Source organism: Hipposideros armiger, unplaced genomic scaffold (genome assembly GCF_001890085.2).
Source record: "Hipposideros armiger isolate ML-2016 unplaced genomic scaffold, ASM189008v1 scaffold_275, whole genome shotgun sequence".
In the NCBI taxonomy this organism is placed as follows: Eukaryota; Metazoa; Chordata; class Mammalia; order Chiroptera; family Hipposideridae; genus Hipposideros; species Hipposideros armiger.
This window is the reverse complement of record NW_017731625.1, coordinates 741769-762242: the sequence shown is the minus strand read 5'-3', so window position 1 is coordinate 762242 and position 20474 is coordinate 741769. Positions and strand designations below refer to the sequence as shown.

Sequence of the window (20474 nt, the reverse complement as noted above, 5' to 3'; positions counted from 1 at the left end):
TCCGCACTGAATCAGACCCCACGTCCTGGCTCACAGGGGTGGATAGCAGAGTGGGGTTTGATCCAGGCCTGGTTTCTCCCATCTAATCACACTGGGCTTCTTTGGCCATGCCCTCAGCTGTCCAGAGGGTCTGAGGAGGAGCTCCATGATGTAGATGGAGAGATGGAGGGACTTGCCAGTCATCATCTGTGGGCCTAGAGAGAACTATTCATCCATCAAAGCCCCTGCACAAGGGCTCCGTCTTCTGTGCTGCCTTCAGCCTGGGGCCCCTCAAAGACCATGCCCTCTGGAATCCTTGCCTCATCCCACTGACACCGCCATCACCTTTGGTGCTCCTCTACCAGCTTCCTGTGAAATTGATGAACCTGACCCTATCTTGGCGACTGACCTTGTGAGGGGCTTAATGGATTTCCTCTGTGGGCCTAGTTTTCCCTTCAGGCTGCTGTGTCTGGACAGGGTCCTTGAAATCTGATCTTGGAGAGTTGGAGGGGATGGGGACAGGCTGGCCTGTGGCCACCCGCAGCCTGAGGTCTTCCCCCAGGCCTCTGGCCGCAGCTACCACGGCCATGTTATTAGGAGGAGCTACCACCAGGTGGCAGCCTTGTGTTGCCTGACCTCTGCTCTGTTGGCCTGCTGTTCCCACATGGGGCTTGGGCTATGCCAAACAGTTGTACAGCTGGGGGCGCCCCATTTCTCACGCCTCCCTGAGCCTCTCCTTGTCATCATGTCCACCATGGGATGGGCCAGGCCTGCTGCCCACTTGGAACGAATTGGCCTCTGGGCCCATTCCTTTCAGCACCACTGACCCTTCCTACTGGACCACTGACCCTTCCTACTGGGGTTAAGCCTGGGTCCCTGCTCCTGCCAGGTGCAGAGGGCTGGTCTAGGCCATAAGCTGCTGGTCACTCCTCTCCATTTGCAGTCCTCTAAGCTGGTCTCCAGTCTGCTTACTTGGGCATCTCTATCTGCCCACCCCCCACTCTGTTCACTTCCCCTTCCTGCTCCAGTGACCAGCTGCCGCTTCCAGGAAGTCCTCCCTGACTTCCCCCTGCCCCCATCCCACCCCAATTCTGTAGGAGGGTCTTGCACTGAGGGGCCAGCAGACCCTCCATGGAAGGTTGAGGAAATGAGGCCAGAGTCCTTGGGAGGCCCCCGAGATGTCACACCCTCTGCCTCTCGGGCTCCAGCTGTTCCCTCAGCATCTGTTCCCCTCCCTTCTCCACACATTTCTCTTTTGGTCTCTGCAGCTCTCTCTGCCTCTGAGCCCCCACCTGCCTCCCTGTTTATTTCTCTCTCCATCTGCACAGCCTCTCACTTGGTCTCCCTTCATTTCTGTCTGTCCCTCTCTGCTCTGTGTCTCTCTCCGTGTCTGACCCACTGGGACACACTTTTAACAGGCGCACAGGCACTGTGCCAGCTCCCCCTACCCTGTGATCTGCGCCCCTCTCCCACAGCTCTGAGCAGTTTCTCGAGCTTCAAAAGGCACGTTAATTACTCTAATGAGGTCAGTAGAGACCCCTCGTCTGCCATCCAGAGCTGGGGACACACAGCACGCCCCCAGCCCAGCTGCCTCCTGTTCAGCCCCATCAGGAGGAGTGGGCTATCCTGCGCCTGTCAGTACCCGTTAGCCTCACCACACTCCCCGCATTAGTGTCGAGTAATTGGCAGCCCCACCAAGGTTAATGCACTATTAACAGGAAGTTCTCAGCAGCTTGCCAGGAGAGGGGCCTGTCAGCACAAGATGAAAGGCCCGGGTCCCAGAGGCTCGAGGGCACGCATGTGCATGTGCCTATGTGCATGCGTACAAGCACTGGAGTGACTTCCAGCACCTTCCTCCATGCACTCACACGTGGACACGGGACATGCACACACGTGCATCCACAGGTGTCGTCTGCAGCCTGTGTCAGGTTGGGATGCATAGCCTATGGCCCATCGCCCTTGAGACCCTTCCCACCACCTCTGTTCCCCCTTCATGTGCCCACTGGACACACAACAGACCTGTTCCCTCATCCATGGGCAGACTGGGGTCTCCAGCTCCTGGTTGACGGCTGTGTGGCTTCTCTATCTCAGGAATGGGGACAGGTGGCAGCTGGTGAGTCTGGATGTCTAAAGCTCATTAAAGGGGTGGCTTGTGGTACCTGCTTCAGGCCAGCAGCCAGCTGTGGTTAAGGCATCTTCCAGGAGGTGGGGGCTCCTCCGGACATGGCCCTAGCACCCAGCAGGGCTGCACCCCGCTCACCTAGGGTCAGCAGGTGAGGCAGCTGTACCCTCCTGCGGTTCCCGGGCCCTGTCCTCTCTGAACCCCCCATCCTCCCTGGGGGCTCAGAACCTGGCACCAAGCACTCAGCACCAAGCACCATCCTCCTTGGTGGGTCTGAGCCGCCACCCCTCTCCACAATATCCTGTCCTGGTGAGGTGTGGCTGTCTAGGTGCACCTCGATCTTCACTGCCAAGCACAGTAGTCACGTGTGACTATTTCCATTTATACTAAAAGTAAATGAAATGTGAAACCCTGCTCCTCATCGCACTGGCCACACTCCACCTGCCCAAGTAGCTACAGGGAGCTGGTACCACCTTTATGGGATAGTGCAGATCTGGAACGTGTCCATCCTCCAGGGAAGTCTAGCCCCAGATTGGAGGCAGTCACCATGGGAAACCAGGGTCTATGTCCAACCCTGGGGCTGGGTGGGTGGAAAGGAATGAGGGAGAGTAAGGGTGAGGAGGCAGGAGGGTGGGGAGGGAAGTAGCAGGGGTGTGGGGCCTGTTCAGTCTATTGCTGGCCTTGGTAGTTGCAGGAATTTGGTCTGGGCTGAGATTTCAAGGACCTGGCTGGACACGAGGGTGGAAATTTTATCAGCAAGAGAAAGGGATACTTTTTTATTTTTAATGACAAACCGAGAACCTGACAGCCTGGGGGAATTCTTGACCCTCCCAACCCCAGGTGCAGGCCAGGCTGGTGAACAGGCCCTGGCCCCACTCTGACCAGGGTCAGTGGAGCCTCTAGCCACATAGGCCCCAACCCTCCCCGGCAACCCCTTCCCCTGCCAAATCTCTGCCTGGCTGATCTGGGGCTTCTGGAAACCGCTGGAGCAGGTGGCGGGTTTGGTCCAATTTATTCTGTAATGAATTTTCCCCCACATATTTTTAGCTTTCTCCACAGCGCGGAGGCCTTTGAAGGCTGGGGGGTCCTAGACAATGATCCTGAGCCCTGGGGACTTGTCTTGCAAGCCAAGTGGCAGGTGATGGGTAATGGGTATCCAGTCAGGGGTCAGTGAGTGGTGAGTGATGGGCCAAGGGTGCTGAACTCAGGCTAGGGTCCAGGTCTAGAGCCCAAGAGTTCAGGCCAGGGTGGATAGGGACAGATCCACATCACAGACCATGTGGTGAGTCTGAGCCTGGGGCTGACAGCCGACCCTGGATGGCCTTTGACTCTGACTGAGCCTTGAACTCAAGACCGATCACTGTCCCCAGAGTGAGCCTGACATGGAACTCTTGACTCCAGAGGAAGGTTGCACCAGAATGACCCCGATCCCAGCTGATCTGTCTGCTGAGGCTGGAGGCTGGGATGGCTCCAGCTCTGAGAGGAGACAGGGCCACTTGGTTGCTCACAGTGGGCCTGGCTGGGCAGGGTTTCCCATGAGCTGTACCTGCTCATGGTGGTGGGGGCCCACCCTAGCCTTGCCCAGGACCAGGCCTGGGAGCTGCCCAGCCCTCCCCTCCTTGGGCCCCTCCTCCAGGCACAGCAATGTTAAATGGGGGACACATGCCTTTGTTCCTGTCCCTGCTCCAGCTCTGACCTTGAGAGAGAGACAAGAACAGAAAGAGAATGGAGCTTCTGCTCAAATCCACTCAGTGGCAGGTGGCAGTGGCAGCTCCTTCCTCTGGCCCCAGCATGCAAATGAGCCAAACTATCACTGGCCTTTGCAGAGGATGTCCCCTCTGCCCATGTGCCCCATCCACTCCCCTGTGCAGGTCCAATCATGCTGGGTTTGACAGAAGAGCCCCTGCCCCTTCAGTGAGGTCCCATAAAGTAGGAGGGTTCTCGTCCAAGGGCAGAGGAGGCTTTTGGAAGGGCTCTTTGCTAGGCAGGACGTGGGCTGGACTAGGCATGCTGGCACCCTGGATGTATGGCCCTATGTACTGTGCTTGGGTCCAGCCGCTAGGCCTTTGCTCCCCCAGAGAGCCAGCCAGCCAGCCTGGGCTGAGCCCTTGTTCCAGGGGTACCCAGAGAGTCTTCCTGAAGGCCCTCCCAGGTGTCCTGGGCCACTTCTGGGTCTCCTGGCCACCATATGTGGGCAGCTTCTCACCTCTGTAGAGCCATTGGGCCAGCCCTGGGACAGGTGTCCGCAGTTAAGTCAGAGGATCGGACCCAAAAGCCAGAACAGACAGGCTGAGTTCCCCAGAGGGTAGAAGACTGAGAACCTTGTCCTGTAGGGGTGGGGGCACAGGGTGGGACAGGCCTTGAAGGACGGATGAATAGAATTTTAATGGGAAGAGAAGGGGAAGGACTTCAGGTGGGGTATAGCCTGAGCAAAGTTCAGGTGTGGCTGGCAGGGACCCGTGGGCAGAAGCAGCTCAGGGGACATGTGGCACACGCCCACAACGTATCAGAGATGAGTGGCTGGGGTGGGTCCATCTGGTACTCCTGCCTTGCCCTAGGCAAAGGTTAGTTTGCCAATCTTTGGCCTCTTACAATTCCTGGGAGGAGCTTCGATTATCCACCACTTGGGGACCTTCCAGTTCAAGAGCTCTTGCTCCGTGACCCTGTACAAGGCCTGGGTGTGGGAAACACCCAGAGGTGGAACCTGGCTGGGCAGTACTGGCATTTTCCAGCCAGCACTTGGTGACAGCATACCTCCACAAGCTCAGTCTGGTGAAGGAGACTGTGGCATGAATAAAGACAAAACTAGAGATCAGGCCCCCAGTTCCTTGCCCACAGTTTACCCCCAGGCGTGATCACTGAGTCCCCTGAACAGGTCAGGCGCTCTAGGCCTTTGCCTAAGTTGTGCCCTCTGCCAGAACGCCCTTCTGGCTCTCCTCCCCCTGTTGGACTTTTTTCCTGCATGTTGACTTAATCCGCTGAAGGTGCCGAGGTAGGGACTCCTAGTCCATTTCCCAGATGAGAAAACAGAGATCCAGAGGGATGTGACTGCCCTGGGGGCCACTGAGGAGGCAGTAGTGGACTTTGTTCAGTCCCAGTGCAAAATTCTCTACCAGGCTAGATGGGAGGCACAGAGTTGTCTGGGCCTGGTTTAGGACTTGGGGTCTGGGTTTGAATGAAGGGGTGAGATGGGGTGAGTCATCTCTGTGCCTCCTGTTCCTCCCATGGGCCAGGCTCTGTAGCTGGGCTTGGTGGCCTCAGTGGAGGTGACTGAGAGGAATTCAGGGACCCTCGGGTCAAGGCCGCGTGGTGATGATGGTGATCGCTGGGGCAGGATCCTGACGATATAGGAAGCAGGATCGCAGACGCCAACCGTGACGAATCTGGGACGCTTTGGCCCGAGGGCGGGGGCTTTGAGGCAGGCGCCCCCACCTACCCCCGCGTGGCCGGGGCACGGCAGGAGGGGGCGCCCGCGGCCCTCCCGGCGCCCGGGCGGGACAAAGGCCGGAGCCCTGGCCCCTCCCCAGCGGGTGCGGCGGCGTTAGCCGGCGCTTAGAGAGTCCGCGCAGCCGGGCTGGTGCCCGGGGCGACCCCGGCGCCCCGCCTGCCGCCGCCTGACTTCTCGGCGCCTGAGGTCGCGCGCGCCTAGGCGTGGGCGGCCGGGGATCTCCAAGCGCCGGCGCGTCCTCCTCCAGTCCGCCCAGCGCCCGCCCGCTCGGCGGCGAGGGAGGAGGCGGAGACGGCTGGCAGGCGGCGGCCAGGCGAGCGCGGCGGCGGGACTGGGGCCATGGCGCCCGTGCAGCGCCCGCTGCTGCCGGTGCTGCTGCTGCTGCTCCTGTCGCCGGCGCCGGCGCCCGTAGCGCGCGCCGAGGACGCCACCCGCGCCAACTCGGACCGCTACGCCGTCTACTGGAACCGCAGCAACCCCAGGTAAGCGCGGCCGCGGGTGGGGACCCGGCCCCTGGGGACCGCGAACGCCCCCGCCCCCGGCCCGGCTTCCCCACCACTAGTTCTCGGCGCCCCCCGCACGCTCTGCTTCCTGAGTGGGGGTTCCCGGTTCCCGCGGGAGCCCCCAGGGAGTTCCGGACCCCCAGAGTTTCGGGTACTCGCGTTCCTCGTGCATTCTCCCCCCAGAGTACCCCACTGCCATGCAGTCTTGGGGGACTTGCGCCCTGCATGCCCCTGAACGCCACAGTCCCCAGGAGTTTGGGGAACCCCTCAGGCCCCTTCAGAAGCGGTGCAGCCCTAAGTTCCCTCCTGGACTTGGGAGACTCCTATTCTTTGGTCTCCCCAGGGAACCCCCCCTTCGGAGTTGGTGGGGATCCCCTGGGACCTTGGCACTGAGCTGCCCCTGGAGATGGGGAGGCCACAGGCACGTCCTGCCAGCGGGTCTGCAGATTAACTTGGGGAAGTTGGAATGTTCCTCCCTACTGACCCAGTGTCTACCTTCACTCCAGGAGGTTTTTGGTCCCTGCTTTGTAGGAATGGGAGACTGAGGTACCAAGGGGGATTGGGATCTGTCCTGGGAGTCTTGACTGGGTAGCACCCTTTCCCCATTCTCCTAGCGCTGATGGGGAAACTGAGGCACAGAGGGGATGAGCAGCTGACTCAAGGTCATGGCCAGGGAACAGAGCTGGGGCAGGGGCCCAGGTGGCCTTGTGCCCAGCTTGTCACACCTGGCCGAGGTTCCCCACCCATCTGCTTACACAACCTCCTCAGTGCCGGGCGCTGAGTACAAATTGGAGGGCAGCAGAAGCCCCCATTAGACGGAACCAGTAAAGTTTGCTGGTGACTGTCCACATCCTGGACATCACCAGAAGCCACTGGGCCATCCCCAGTCTCGAAGGCTGGAGTGGACTGGGGGTCCTGTGGGAGATGAGGCTCCAGGGTCCCGAGACTCTGGAGTCTGCCCCAGTACCCAGCACCACATTTCCGTAGTGGCTGGCTCCACTCCCTGCCCTTTTGCCACCAGTCACTTTCTGTTTCTAAGCACCGGCTGGGCCACCCTCCAGAGCCCGCTGTCTCCCCAACCCACTGTCTGCTGACCTACCCCATCCTCAATCCTCCTAGGGCGGAAAGTTGCATAAAGGGTGGTCTTTGAATCAGGCTCTGGGACAAGGGCGGCCAGTGTCCCGCCGCTGTGGGGGCAGGGAGCATGCTCAGGCACCCCCCTCAGTTGCCCAGCTGCGGGGTCGGACCCTGGGGCCCAGGGCAGAGACCCCGCACCAAGAAGGGACAGCTGGGCCACCTCGGAGCTGGTCCCCTGCGCCACCCTCCTCTCTGGTCACATGTGGGTTTGATTAATGCTCTTCCCTAAGGCCACCGAGCAGGGAGCCCAGAGCAGGGAGCCCAGCGGGCAGCGCTTCCTGGCCCAAGTTTTTGGTTTTAGCTCCGGAATCCCTGTCCCTGCATGGCCTGTCCTTTGTTCTAGGAAACATCAAACACAGGGACTAAAAGGGGGTCACTGGGGCTGCCCACTGCCCCACTCGCCACAGGGCTGTGTTGCCAGCAGGATCCCGCTGGGGGAAGGAAGCACCTTGTCCTGAATCTGCTAGCCACTTGTCCACCTCCTGTTGCTGACCTGACAGCCCTGCTCTGACCAACCACCCAAGGGATGGCCTTACTTGTTCGGCACAGACCCTAGCCATTAGGTCCTTCTCACCTCCCCTCCTCTTCCCCTTGTCTGGGGCATCCCTGGTAGGAGGTGGCCTCCCTGATATCTTGTGATGGAGCTGGGGGCCTAGGTGGATCCAGATTAGATTGGGGCTCCATTCATTGCTGAGATTTGAGGGCTCTGCCAGAGAGGCCTTGACACCTAGGGATCCCTTGGGAGGTTTGATATCCAGGAGCGGCTGGACCAGACCTGTGCCTGGTGACGGGGTGTGTTGGGCACAGGAAGAGGGGTGGCGTTGGGCTTCAGGGTCTGAGGACACCCAGGAATGGAGATTTCCCAAGGGCGCTGAGTCTGGGGACCATGGCCCAGGGGAGAAGGCGCAGGGTTGGGGAGCAGGCCTGAACAATGAGGCAGCCCCAGGAACAGAGACGAGAGATGGGCCTGGATGGGGAGAGACAAGAATGGGGTCAAATCAGAGATTTGTGGCTGCACTCGGAGGAGGTAGAACCCAAGGACTGGGGGTGGGGGTGGGGCTGTGCCTGAGAGAGGGGCGCACACAAAAGGCACTGTGAGGAAGGGGACAGAGCCAAAGCTGGGCAGCTCAAGTAGGGGACAGACAGATAGTGGAGGAGCCCGAGGGATAACTGTGCTCAGATGGGGATGGATAGGTACCGGCGGCACTGTGGGGAGGCTGGCCACCATCTCCCAGCCAGGCCTGATACCTGCACTGAAGTAGTGAGTGTGTGGCTGTTTCCCAAATTACGTCCTCCTGTGCAAACTGGTTCCTGCACACACGGGGCCTGCAGATGTCGCAGAGGGAGCCCTGTACCCACCACCTACCATGTTATAGGGTGGGGCTGCCACCTGGTCCAGCCACCTGGCCCGGCACCCCCACCAGCTGCTGTCCACCCCCAGGCTGGCTGCTGGATGTCTCTGGGTCAGAGTCCCAGGCCTGTTGCCCTCACCTGGCCTGGCCATGGGCTGTGCATGGGGCTGTATGTGCATCTGCATTGTGGTTCATGTGCATCTGTGCACGACGGGGGGTGGGGTTCAGGGGCAGCAAAGTGTGTCTGCAAGTGTCACTGAGAGTTCTTGTCCACACGTGCGGGGATCCTGGGGGCCCCGGGAGGTGTGTGTCTGTGTGTGGTGCATGCGCCTGTCTGTGTGGCAGGGTGACTCATGTGCCAGGGTGTGCATGTCGACCCTGGTGTGTTTGCATATGTCAGTGTGATTGTGCCTGGAGTACATGCATGTGGAGGGTACATGCATGTTCGCAGGAGCTTGTCTGTGTGGAGTCTGGGGGTACATGTGCACATTTGTACATGGGGAGGATGTGTGTGTCCGTGTGTGGGATGCAAACGTGTGTGTCTTTAATGTGTTTGTTCGTGGAGAGCATGCATGTGTCTGCATGTGCAGCCCGGCTCTGGTGGACCCAGGGCCTCACTGATGGCGGCACAGCTTGCTCTTCCTGCTCATCCTATTGACTCCTCTTCTGACCCCTCCTTGGTCCAGGTGGGTCCCTGCTGGGGGATGTGTCCAGGTCTCTTGGGCCCCGTGCTGCCCATGATGCAGAGGAGCCATCAAGGTTGAAAGCGGGCACCATGCAGGGCACTGGCCATCCCCCAGAGTCCCCACCTGATGGGAAGACTGCAGCCAGAGTGGACCTAGCGGTGCAGACCCCACTGGGAGCTCTGGGCTTCGCGCTCATTCCAACCAGGCATCTTGGGCTCCGTCTGCCCTTCCGTGGCCCCCAACAGGCCAAATTGCCCATGGGTCGGGCAATGGCCATGTTCCCCCTCAAATGACCGGGTGGTAAAATGGGGACTTGGGGAGCTGTTGCTGTGGTGGTGTGAGGGGTCTGGCTTTGAAGGAGCGATGCCACATTTTGCTGCATGAGGCTTTTTTGTTATGTTTGAAAGAAGCTTGTCCACCCAGCTTAGGGGGCTTGGAGGGCTTGGAGAGCGAGGCCCGGTGAGCCTTGGGACTTGGGGCCAGAAGGTGGGGTCCGGAGACTGCAGGGAAGCTGGACTTGGATTCGTGGGTGCCGGAACCCTGGGTGTGACCTCCAGTGGGTGGCTTTGCTGCTTGAAGTTTCCGTGTCTCCTCTGTGAAGTGGGGGCTGGCAAGCTGTGCCCCTCGCAGATGGTAGTAGGGCCCGGTATGGATGGGCCAGGTGCAGGCATGGCCTGCTCTGAGGGGCTCAGGGGAACTCCACAGAGGGGGAAACCAAGGCACTTCTTTTTTTTTTTTTTAAAGATTTTATTGGGGAATTGGGGGAGGAGCGTTGGGGAGTCGGGGAAGGGGAACAGACAAGTTGCTGTCCTTTTGTTCTTCAGTCTAGTTGTGGAGGACGTTGCTTCACTGGCCCATGTTGTTATTATGCGCTCTTCCTGGGTGAGGTGATCAGATTGGTTGCCGGCCACAGGATGACTGCTCACGACGGCTCTTGGCAGCTCACGCTGGCTGCCGGCCGCTCATGCCAGCTGCCAGCCACTCACGGTAGCTTATGGCAGCCCACTGCAGCTTCACTGCAGCCTACGCCGTCGCCGGCGACTCACGGCAGCCCAGCTCCAGGTCAAGTTGTTGTTCACCATCTCAGCTGTAGAGGGCACAGTGTCACTGGCCCATGTGGGGTCCGAACTGGGGCCCTGCTTCTCAGAGCTGGCTTCCCAAGCCAACTCCTAACCAACGCACCACTCAGTGGGCCCCCAAGGCACTTCTTTGGGAAAGAGGAGGGGCCTCCAGGCTCAAGGCCCCAAGTCCACAGTGATTGCAACATTCCAGGGTGGGGATGGCAGTGCTGGAGTTCAAGGGCTGGGTGGGGAGTCATGAGCCGCCCCCACCTTCCAGGGGCCTGGGCTCCCTCCATCCGGACCTGAGTTAGTATGTGCAGGCATCCTAGGGTCTGATGGGCCGGCAGGTCCTCCTGTCCCCAGCCTCAGTCCTTCCCCACCGTGGACCACCCTGGGTGGCCTCAGCAGAGGAAGAAACCAAGGATCAGGTGCAGAGGCCTGAAGCCAGCTGTAGACTCAGCTGGATTTGGCCTCCACCTGCCTGGGAGCTGGGCTGGGAGGAGGCTGGAGTCTCCAACCTTTGGGCCCCCCAGCAGACTTCCCCACAAGGTTCACAAGTCCCTGCGGTCATGAGTGGAGGAGCTGGTTGTTCTTGGAACAGCAGGTGCATTAGTGGGGGGTCTGGAAGGTAGTGATTTTTTTCCAATGGATGTTATGAGGCCCCTGAGCCAGTCTGGTGGGGGTCCCACCCGGCCTGAGCCATGTTTCCTCTGTGACACCTGCTTTCCCTTTCCCTCCACCTCAGGAATGGGTGGCATGGCTTGCCGTGTCCCACAGTGTCCCTTTGGGGATTTTTCTCTTTGGGAGGTGGGTCCAGGGGGAGGGTTTGGTTGTGTCTCCCCCAAACAGGTGGGCCATGCCCGGGGAGGGGCCAAGTCCCTCCATGTCACCCCCATCCTAGATCAGTGGGTGAGCACAGAAGCTAGCAAAGGTTTTGCTTTCACCTCAGCCAGACCCTGTGCCCACCTGGCTACATGGACACTCATGCCACTGAGCTGCATGCTTCAGCCTCCCCGTTGGATCTTGGGACATTTGCTTCAAGGGGCTGTGTTCACTACATGGGCCAAGTTGCCCCCTCGCCTCCCTCATGAGTCAGGTGCCCCATGGTGCCTCCATTTTACAGACCTGGAGAAAAGTGACTCATGCACGGTCACAAAGAAGTCGGGCCCAGTCGGGTGTCACCCCCTTTCCAAGAGGCAGCTAGGTCTGGGGCTGGCCAAGGAGTGTCAGGGACACTGCACATTCTGGGGGTGGGGGTGGGTGACCAAGACAGGTGCGCCCTGTGGACTGTGCACCTGGGCCACATCTTGCTGAGATCGAGGCCCAGGGGTGGAGCTGACCCTGCGCCTCCTCCCCTACATTTCACACATTCCCTGCCCCATTTTCCCCCCTTGCTTCAACCCTGGGACTCCTGCACTCAGTGTACCTCCTGCACCCACCAGGCTGTAACTGTCCTTTCTGACACTGCACCACCATGGAGCCCTAATTTTCCCTAAGGCCCCACCCAGCCCCCCACCCTCTGCAGGAGGAAGGCAGCCAGGCCTCAGATGGGGAATGTCTTCTCAGCTCCTCGAAACACTGGAGGTGGGAACTGAGGATTTGGTGCCTCACTGGGAGTGGCAGGCTCTGTCCCACTTGGGTTTGGGATGGGCGTACAGGGCCCTGACATGCTGCCTACCCCACTTATGTCTCAGTTTCCAGTCTGGGAAGATGGCACAGCCCCTCACTCTCGTTTTGGGTGAGATCCCTAATTAGTTGCTTTGCTATTAGTGTCTAATGACTTGACAATTGCCCAATTTGAGCTAATTAGCTGCTTGCTCGGTGGTTGTGGGGAGGGGCAGCTGGTAAGGTTGGGGTGGCCTGGGAGGGCAGGTTGTGGAGCCCTGACAGGTGAGGGACCACCCAGGGTTGGGAGGGCTGCCTGGAGGAGTAGACATTGGCAGGGTGAGCAAGGTCAGGGTGAAGGTGTGGCTGGTGGGGTGGGGGGAGGAGGAGAGGAGGTCTGAAAGCCTAGGGGAGTCCTCTGTCTGGGAAAGATCCCAAGTCAGTCATTAACCCCTTAGTGAGAATTTTGATCTCTATCTGCTGCTCCTGCGGAGTATTTGCATATCAGGCTAAGGCACCAGTGGAGGAAATGGAGGCTATTATCTTGTATGCACTAGGCTTGGTTTTGGGATTGGGCCCCTCCGCAACACAGGCACCACCCTGTGCTCACCCGCCAACTTGGAACCAGGAATGTCAACATAGCAAGGCTCATGCTATTTTAGAGCCAGGAAGGGAAAAAAATGGCCCACTTAGGCAGCCAGCACTGGGGTGAGGGGGCTGCTCGTGGGACACACTTTCCTGGGGTCCTCGCTCCCTGACATGGGGACCTCCGTCTGCTTCCCACAACTCTAACATCTCAAAGACCTTGAATCCTTGGCCTTTGTTCAATCATGAAACATTTATTGAGGCCCGATGTGTACAGGGCCTGTGCTGGTCATGGGAGAAGGGGCGGAGGAGGAAGGGGCTGACCTCCATGGTCCAGGAGGGCAGACAGCGGGACTATGTGGAGATAAAACTGATGATGTTGGAACATGATGTGTAAATAGGTGGGAAAAAGCATTCTAAGCAGAGAGAACAGCATGTGCAAAGGCCCTGGGGTGGGAACAGGAACAGCCAGGTGGTTGGTATGGCTGGAAGGCCATACCTTTGGGAAGTCAGAAGGCAATGAGGTTGGGGGTGTCACGGTGACATGGGGCCTCATGGGCCTGGGGGGACTGTGGGTTTTATTCTGCATGATGGGGAAGGTTTTGAGCCAGTGGATCACAGGGTCTGATTGACGTTCAGAAAAGTGAGCCCTGGATTTGGGGAGGTCTGGTGGTGCCTGGGCTTCTAGTCTCTGAGGCAGCAAAGCAGCTCCAGTCTCTGATACTTTCCAGAAAGTGAACTAGTAGGGGAAAATGATGGTGGCATCTGAAGTAGGGGGAGGCAGGCAGGTGTAATGGGGGACACAGGCAGAGGCGGTTATGCTGTGGCCCCACCTTCCAGGGTCCATTTTGGTCTCAATACAGGCCCTGTAGAGAGCCAGGCTCTCTTTCAGGCTGCGTGTGCATCCCCAGGCATCGTGTCGGGGATGGAAAACTGAGGCCCAGATGGGTTGGGAGCCAGGAAGGCAGTGCCTCCAGTCCGGCACCAACCCCCATGATTCCCCCATTCCATTTTCTCCCACAGGGCCTGGCCTGGGTGTTGGCCAGTCCTGGGGCGGGTGCACAGCTGTAGCCATCATCGATCGGCTGATCAGTGGGGCTTTCAGTGGGGCTGGGAAGGAGCAAAAATGACTTTTCATAAAAGCCTGGAGCTGCTTCTGCATCAGTTGAGCCCAAGGGGCTGGAGAATGCAGCCAGTCAATGAGATGCTAATGCCCAGCCCACTGTGGAACAGCCCAAGGGATGGGCAGGGTCTGAGGCTGACTCTGGTCCCAGCCTGGCCGTGGTCCTAGCCTGACCCTGGTCTCAGCCTGACCCTGTCCCGGTCTGGTCCCCCACATCCTGAGTCTTGCTGCCACACACATTTACTCTACAAACACCCTCCCATCTCTGTGGGGGTGGGATGAGCTCCCAGTCCCCGGACAAACCCAGCCATGTGGGGAAGGGACTGGGGGAGAGTCTGCTCCCTCTACTCCCAGACCCAAATTCTGAGCCTTAAAATCACCACCATTTTAATGATGGATGGGAAAACTGAGGCACGAGTGAGCAGGGTCTTCTGCCTGCCTCAATTTCACCTCTGTGGGTCCCAGGAGCCCTTGGCCCCTCCTGGTGTAGCATCTCAGGGGTAGCAGGGGGCCAGCCTCTGCCATCTGATAATCCGGCCCCTCCTCAGGTGCCCAGCTGTGCCAATCAATGCACCCATCATGGGGGCTGAGGCAGCTGGCAGAGTGGGCAAAGAGGCAGCGGCAGGGCTGCAATCCCTGTTGCCGACCCTCACTGGGCCTCAGTTTCCCCGCCTGAGGGAGGAGTCAGGAGCGGCCTGTGGGATCCTGCCCTGCAAGTCTCATTCTCAGGCCTTTTATGTGCTAATAAGCCCCTTTCAGGAGGCCCCCTCCTTGTCCTTCCTAGGTCCAGACCGCGTTTACATGATAGAGACCCAGGGGACCACCCCTGGGAGATCTAAGGGCTCCTGGTTCTGTAGCCCGAGGCAGTAATGGAAGGGGAACTGCCGGTCCCTCTCTCAGCTGACCTCTATCCTCACAAGACAAGGCTGGATCAGGAGGGCTTCCCCAGAAAGGGGCTTGGGCAGCTGCAGGGTGGAGGTGTCAGGGCTGGGGGGAATCTGATGGGATGATCAGGAGCTTGGGGGGCAGCTGCCGGATTCCGGAGGATCCCCGAGGGAGGACGCTGGACTCTGTGAGGTCACACAGGACCGATCGTGTGGGACTGTGGATGGAACCCAGGGCACCTCTGAGCTAGGCCGAGGGAGGGAGGGCCCGAGGTGTTCTCCAAACCCTGTCCCCTGTAGGGAAACTGAGGCCTGAGACTAGGGGTGGGGTCAGAGCTTGCCCTGGAAGGTACCGGAACACCGGCCTGCGTCCCCGCGCCGCCCTGGGCCTTCAAGGCAAGCGGATCTGCAGAAGGAAAGCTAAAGAGGCTGAATGTGATGTACACGTTGGGGGGCTGTCTGGAGGAGGCGGGGCTAGAAGTCAAGCAGTGATAACGTTTTTGGAGAGGAACTTCCTGGTGGGGTATCAGCCTGTGCTAGGCCTGTTTGCCGCAGAGGGGTCCAGATGTCAGGCCTGGGGTGGGGGCCGGAGGTGGGGGAGTGCCTCCAAGTCACGTGGCACCTGCTCGTTTGCATGTTACCCAGAATACCTGATGGCAACCCCTCCTCTCATAATCCTTATCCCCCACGACCCCGCCCCCGTGCTGACTGCTGGCCTCGCCCCCAGGTTCCATGTGGGCACGGCCGACGACGGCGGGGGATACACCGTTGAGGTGAGCATCAACGACTACCTGGACATATACTGCCCGCACTACGGGGCGCCGCTGCCGCCGGCCGATCGCATGGAGCACTACGTGCTGTACATGGTCAACGGCGAGGGCCACGCCTCCTGCGACCACCGGCAGCGCGGCTTCAAGCGCTGGGAGTGCAACCGGCCCGCGGCGCCCGGGGGCCCGCTCAAGTTCTCCGAGAAGTTCCAGCTCTTCACGCCCTTTTCGCTGGGCTTCGAGTTCCGCCCGGGCCACGAGTACTACTACATTTGTGAGTGGGCACGCGGGGTGGGGGCAGGCCGGGAGCCAGGGATGGGAGGCCGGGGCGTGGTCTCGGTCCGGCCCCTCATCCAGCGCTGGCCTCTGCGGGGGAGGTGGGGTCAGTCCCCTGGATGGTCTCATCATCCTCCCTGCAAGCTCCGGGGCCCCACTGCCAGTCCCCATTTTGCAGATGTGGAAACAATCTCAGAGTGGGGCTGAAAATACACACATGACCTCAGCTTCTGGTCAGCCACTGGACCTCTGGGCTGGGAGAGCCGATGGCCCCATCATCAATCAGCCTATCTCACACTGACACCAGAGCTGCTCATGCTGCAATGCACTGAGGGGGGTAAACTGAGGCTTACGGAGTCGGGTGGATGAGGGGAGCTTGGTCAAAGCCACGGGTGAGGGCAGAGCTGGTATTCTGCTCAGCACATCCTGACCTGGGCGGGAGTCTCCTAGGCCCTCCCCCTGCCACTCCCCCTCCCCCACTCCTGGCCTCAGGGAAGGGACCCTGTTCTTGCCATTCCAGCTTCCGCTGTGTCAGTTAAACTCTGCAATGCCCATTTCCTCCTTCTGCTCTATTTGGACTTTTTCCTTTTAATTCAGGGAAGAAGAGGGTGGAGGAGGGAGAAGAAGGTGTTTAAATGAAGTCGCGTAATATAAGAAAAATTACATTTTATTTCTGAGACAGGAGTTTCATAAAGATAATTATTGTAATTATTCGTCTATCTCGGTGACGAATGTTATTTCTATTATGTGCTCTTTATCTTCATCTCCCAGAGTGAAGGGCTTGTGGGGGGTGGGCAGAAGTGGTATCCGCAGAGAAGATAGGCTGAGAGGACAGGCAAGGACAGGCTGTAGCTTTGTGGGTGGTTACACCAGTTCACATGTGTGCACCCCACTGGTCCCATGGGGCCTCAGGCTGCCCTCCTCCCTATGATTCCTGAGTCCCCCTCCTTCCAGACTCATGGCTGATGCTGTGGCACCACCCTTGCCCTTCTCCAGGGCGCTTGCCAGGTGGGCCAGGAAGCAGGGAGTAATAAAGATGGTAGCTTAGGCTTGAGGACCAACTGTTGTGCTTCCACCTCCATGTGACCTCTGAAGTGTGGATCCCTCCAGGAGAGGCGGAACCTGCCTCCCTCCCAGGGTAACTGGCTTCCATCATCTCCCAGATAGAAATAATCCATTCCAAAGTATCTACTGTGTACCAGCTGAGGCCCAGATGGGGGAGACTTGCTGACAGGCATCCAGAGAGCAGGAATTTGATCGTGTTTCAATCATTTGGTTACACTGACTTTTGGCTGATCAATTGAAAGTAAATGTATTTTTATTCATCACCTTTGAACCTTGCCCTATGTTGCTCTGGGATGAGATGGAGCTGGATACAGACACCCCCAGTCTCTGGGGTTAGGGTTCAGCAAAGAGAGGGTCAGGGGAAGTGTAAAGGAGGACTTCTGGGAAATAGGGGGCATTGTATCTGGGACTTCAAGGTATGATTAGGAGTTTTATGGGTATGTCCTCACCTGGAGTCAAGGTTGAGTCACCAGCATGGGGAATAGGGTTACAGCACCAGGAGGTCTTGGGCACCGAGAGCCCCCTGCTCCATTCATTAATCCCCAACCCTTCTCTTCTAGCTGCCACGCCACCCAGTGCTGTGGATCGGCCATGCCTGCGGCTGAAGGTTTATGTGCGGCCCACCAGTAAGTGCTCAGGGGTTCAAGCAGGGTCCCAGCCCCCATCCTTGTGACCTCATTGAGGACCCACCAAGTGGTCAGTGGATTCAGGGGATAGTCACAGTACAGCCTAGGGAGTCCCACAACCTCAGCAATAGCTGGGGCAGGCCCCGCCCCTGAGCCTCAGTTTCCCTATCTGTAAATCAGGACATATCAGACCTTCAAGAGTGAAGGTTGAATCCCATGGCGGGTCCCCTGAGGCCATAGCCCCTGGAGAGTGGGTTTCAGGGAATTTCCCTGAGATGGACCAAAGGGCCTGTGTTCTGAACTCTTGAAACACCCAGAGATGAGGGGGCTCCCGCAGCCTTGAGACTTCACCTGGGTGCCAGGCACTCTTATTTGGGCGTCTGCTGTTCGCCTCGCTCTGTGCTGAAGGCACAGTCCCAACCAAGGTAGACAGAAATCTCTGTACCCTGAGGGGCAGCCAGGGTTGAGCTGGTTAATAAAATTCAGGTCAGGAGAAACTCTAGGAAGCAGGGGAAAGCAGATGCAGGGTGGGGTGGGGGTGCCACTTAGGGAGGGGTTTGGGCCGCCACTGACCAATCATCCTGTCTCCTTGTCCCCCAGACGAGACCCTGTATGAAGCCCCTGAGCCCATCTTCACCAGCAATAACTCATGCAGCAGCCTGGGCAGCTGCCAGCTATTCCTCAGCACTGTCCCTGTGCTCTGGACGCTCCTGGGCTCCTAGTCCCGGCCTGCAGGATGCCGGCACCACCTGGCCGGCCGCCTCCGAGACCAAATAGAGACGCCTGCCTCTCCTACAACTGGTGCTGCCCCCACCTGCAGGGGGCCATCTACCCACCCCAGGACCAGCCTCAGGGGGAGGGTGCAGCTGCAGACCCTGATGCCCAAGGGGCCGGTGTCAGTATAGCCTCTGGACAGGCAATCTCATCAAGGGCACTGGAGAACAAGAGACCCTGTCGGCGATGTTGGTTTTTTCTTTTAGTGTATTTTTCATGGTTGGATCAGAAAGATTTGAGTTTTTAATTTAATTTATTCCTTGCTGTTGCCAGTGACTTTAGGAAGGAAATAGAATGGATGGGGCAGGGTTCCCTGGCCCCCTGGGGGATGGGGATCTGGGACCCCTAGTCTGATTGCTCCATTTGTTGGGTCCTGGCTGGGAGGCTACCGTGGACCCCTCAGGTGCCCCAGGACAAGCCAGCCCAAGGTAGAAGGTGAGACCTCTGGATTCCGGCTCAGGTATCTGAGCTCATCTCAGACCCCAGTCCCCCAGCCCATCCTCCTCGCGCCTGGTGATTGACTCCCAAGTGTTTCATCAGAGGCCACTATGGAGTCCCAGCCTCCTTGGAATCACAGTGCCCCACCCCATCCCCCAGCTTCACACGATTGACCCCGAGGCCAAGAAGACATTACATTTTTGTAAATAGAGCCAGCAAGTATATACTGTGATTTATTTTCACTGTATTCCTGAGGATGGACTGGACAATTCTTTTTTTTTTTTCACCTCTTCATGGAGGCGGGGGGGGGGGGTGACTTTTTAGAGTAGAAGCTGCACTTCGCAATAAGCTTGTTCGTTTGTTGGACCCCCCCCCACTCTATGACTAATAATGTTTATAAGAAAAAAGAAAACAGGATAAAACAAAATGAAATGAGGGATGGAACCACCACCAAAAAAAACCAAAAAACAAAACCCCTCTCGAAGACACTTTCATGAAGCAAACAGTGCATTTATACAGATTTCATATTTCTATCCACCTTTCCTGATCTGTGTTTTATATATATTATATATAAATATATACGGTGCCTGGCCACCGGGAGACAGCCCGGCTCGCCAGCTGGGGGGCTTTTGTCAGCATTGGTGGTGGTGGCATTACCACTCCTAGAGCTGGCAACAGGGCCCCCCCACCCCCCTGTCACAATCAACTTTGGATTCTGTATTTTTTTATAATAAAATGAGCATAAACCTCTAGGGTGTGCATCTTTGTTTGGGGCTGGCGACCCTAGTTGGAGGAGCACTTTGTGCTAATCATTTGGGAGTCAAGTCCCTGCCAGGAATTGGTGTCTTTTGAGGAACATCTGGGGACAGTCATGACTGGTTCTTTGGTTCCATGCATCGTTTCGGGGCCAGGTCCTGGAATGAGCATTTTATGGGGCTCTGTACCTTTTCTTGCCACCCATGGGCCTTGGTTTCCCTCTCTGAGAAATGGGAACAAGTCCTCGGTTCCCCTGGGGCTGCTGGAGTGGGTAGAAGAAAGAGATGGGCTGGCTCTGAGTACACAGCAGGGGCTTATTAAGTGTCCCTCTGAGCACATGATGGGTCTCTTAGGAACCAAATTCTGTGACATCTCCATCGCCAAGCTCTGCCACTGTGTGACTCAGTTTCCCTATCTGTCCCCGTTAATCCCTTTGCTTTCTGGTTTTGCAAAAGGCATGTGTCAGTGGGTTGGGATGTCCCAGGAGTCTTCATCCCAGGCTAGCCCCAGACGGATGCACAGAGAGGCTTGGGGCTACCTGGCAGAGCTGAGGGACTGGGGTCCTCAAGGCCGCTCATGCCTTGGTGCCACTCCCAGGACTGCAGCATCTCCGGCACAGCTTGCTGAGAGGGAAGGCTGTCAGCTAATGAAGTCAGCCGTGCTAGGCCTGGCGACAGGGGCTGCCTTTTAATGAGAAACAGCCGGCGGCACAAAGATCCCTGTGTCCCCCCCGCCCAGCCCTGCTCAGTGGCCGGGGTAGAGAACGCATGCCCCTCCCTGCTGAGCACCACAGAGAGAGACCCTAGGGCCCCACTCCACGTTGAGGACCCCAAAGCTCAGAGGGGGTGGTGGCCTGCCTGAGTCCACTCTCCCTGAAACCCTTTTCCCACACTCCAACCCAGCCATGGGACAGAGGTAGCTGGAGGGAGAGAATTAAATGCAGGGGTCATGGGGTAGAATCTTAGCAGCTGACTTTGATTTCGTTATTTAAAAAAAATTTGTTACTGAGATGTAATTCACATACCACACCATCCATCCATTTAAAGTACAATTCCACATTTTTTAGTATATTCACAGGGTTGTGCAACCATCCCTCTATCTAATTGCAGAACATGCCATCACCCCCAGAAGCAGTCCCATCCCCATTAGCAGTCACCCCCAGCTCCTGACAACCCCGAATCTGCTTTCTGTCTCTCTGGATATACCTGTTCTGGACGTTTCACATAAATGGAATCATACACTGTGTAGCCTTGTGTGTCTGGCTTCTCTCATGAACACAGTGCGTTC

At 58.1% G+C, this 20474-nt stretch overlaps 1 protein-coding gene across 1 annotated transcript; it reads left to right on the top strand.

Moving 5' to 3' along the window:
• Positions 1–74: 74 nt before the first annotated feature.
• Positions 75–19166, top strand: EFNA2 (ephrin A2). Its single transcript, XM_019657343.1, has 5 exons — positions 75–391; positions 5335–6031; positions 15213–15526; positions 17154–17219; positions 17820–19166. Exons 2-5 carry the CDS (start codon positions 5889–5891, stop codon positions 17939–17941), a joined length of 645 nt encoding a protein of 214 aa, XP_019512888.1. The 5' UTR covers positions 75–391; positions 5335–5888; the 3' UTR covers positions 17942–19166.
• Positions 19167–20474: the final 1308 nt, after the last annotated feature.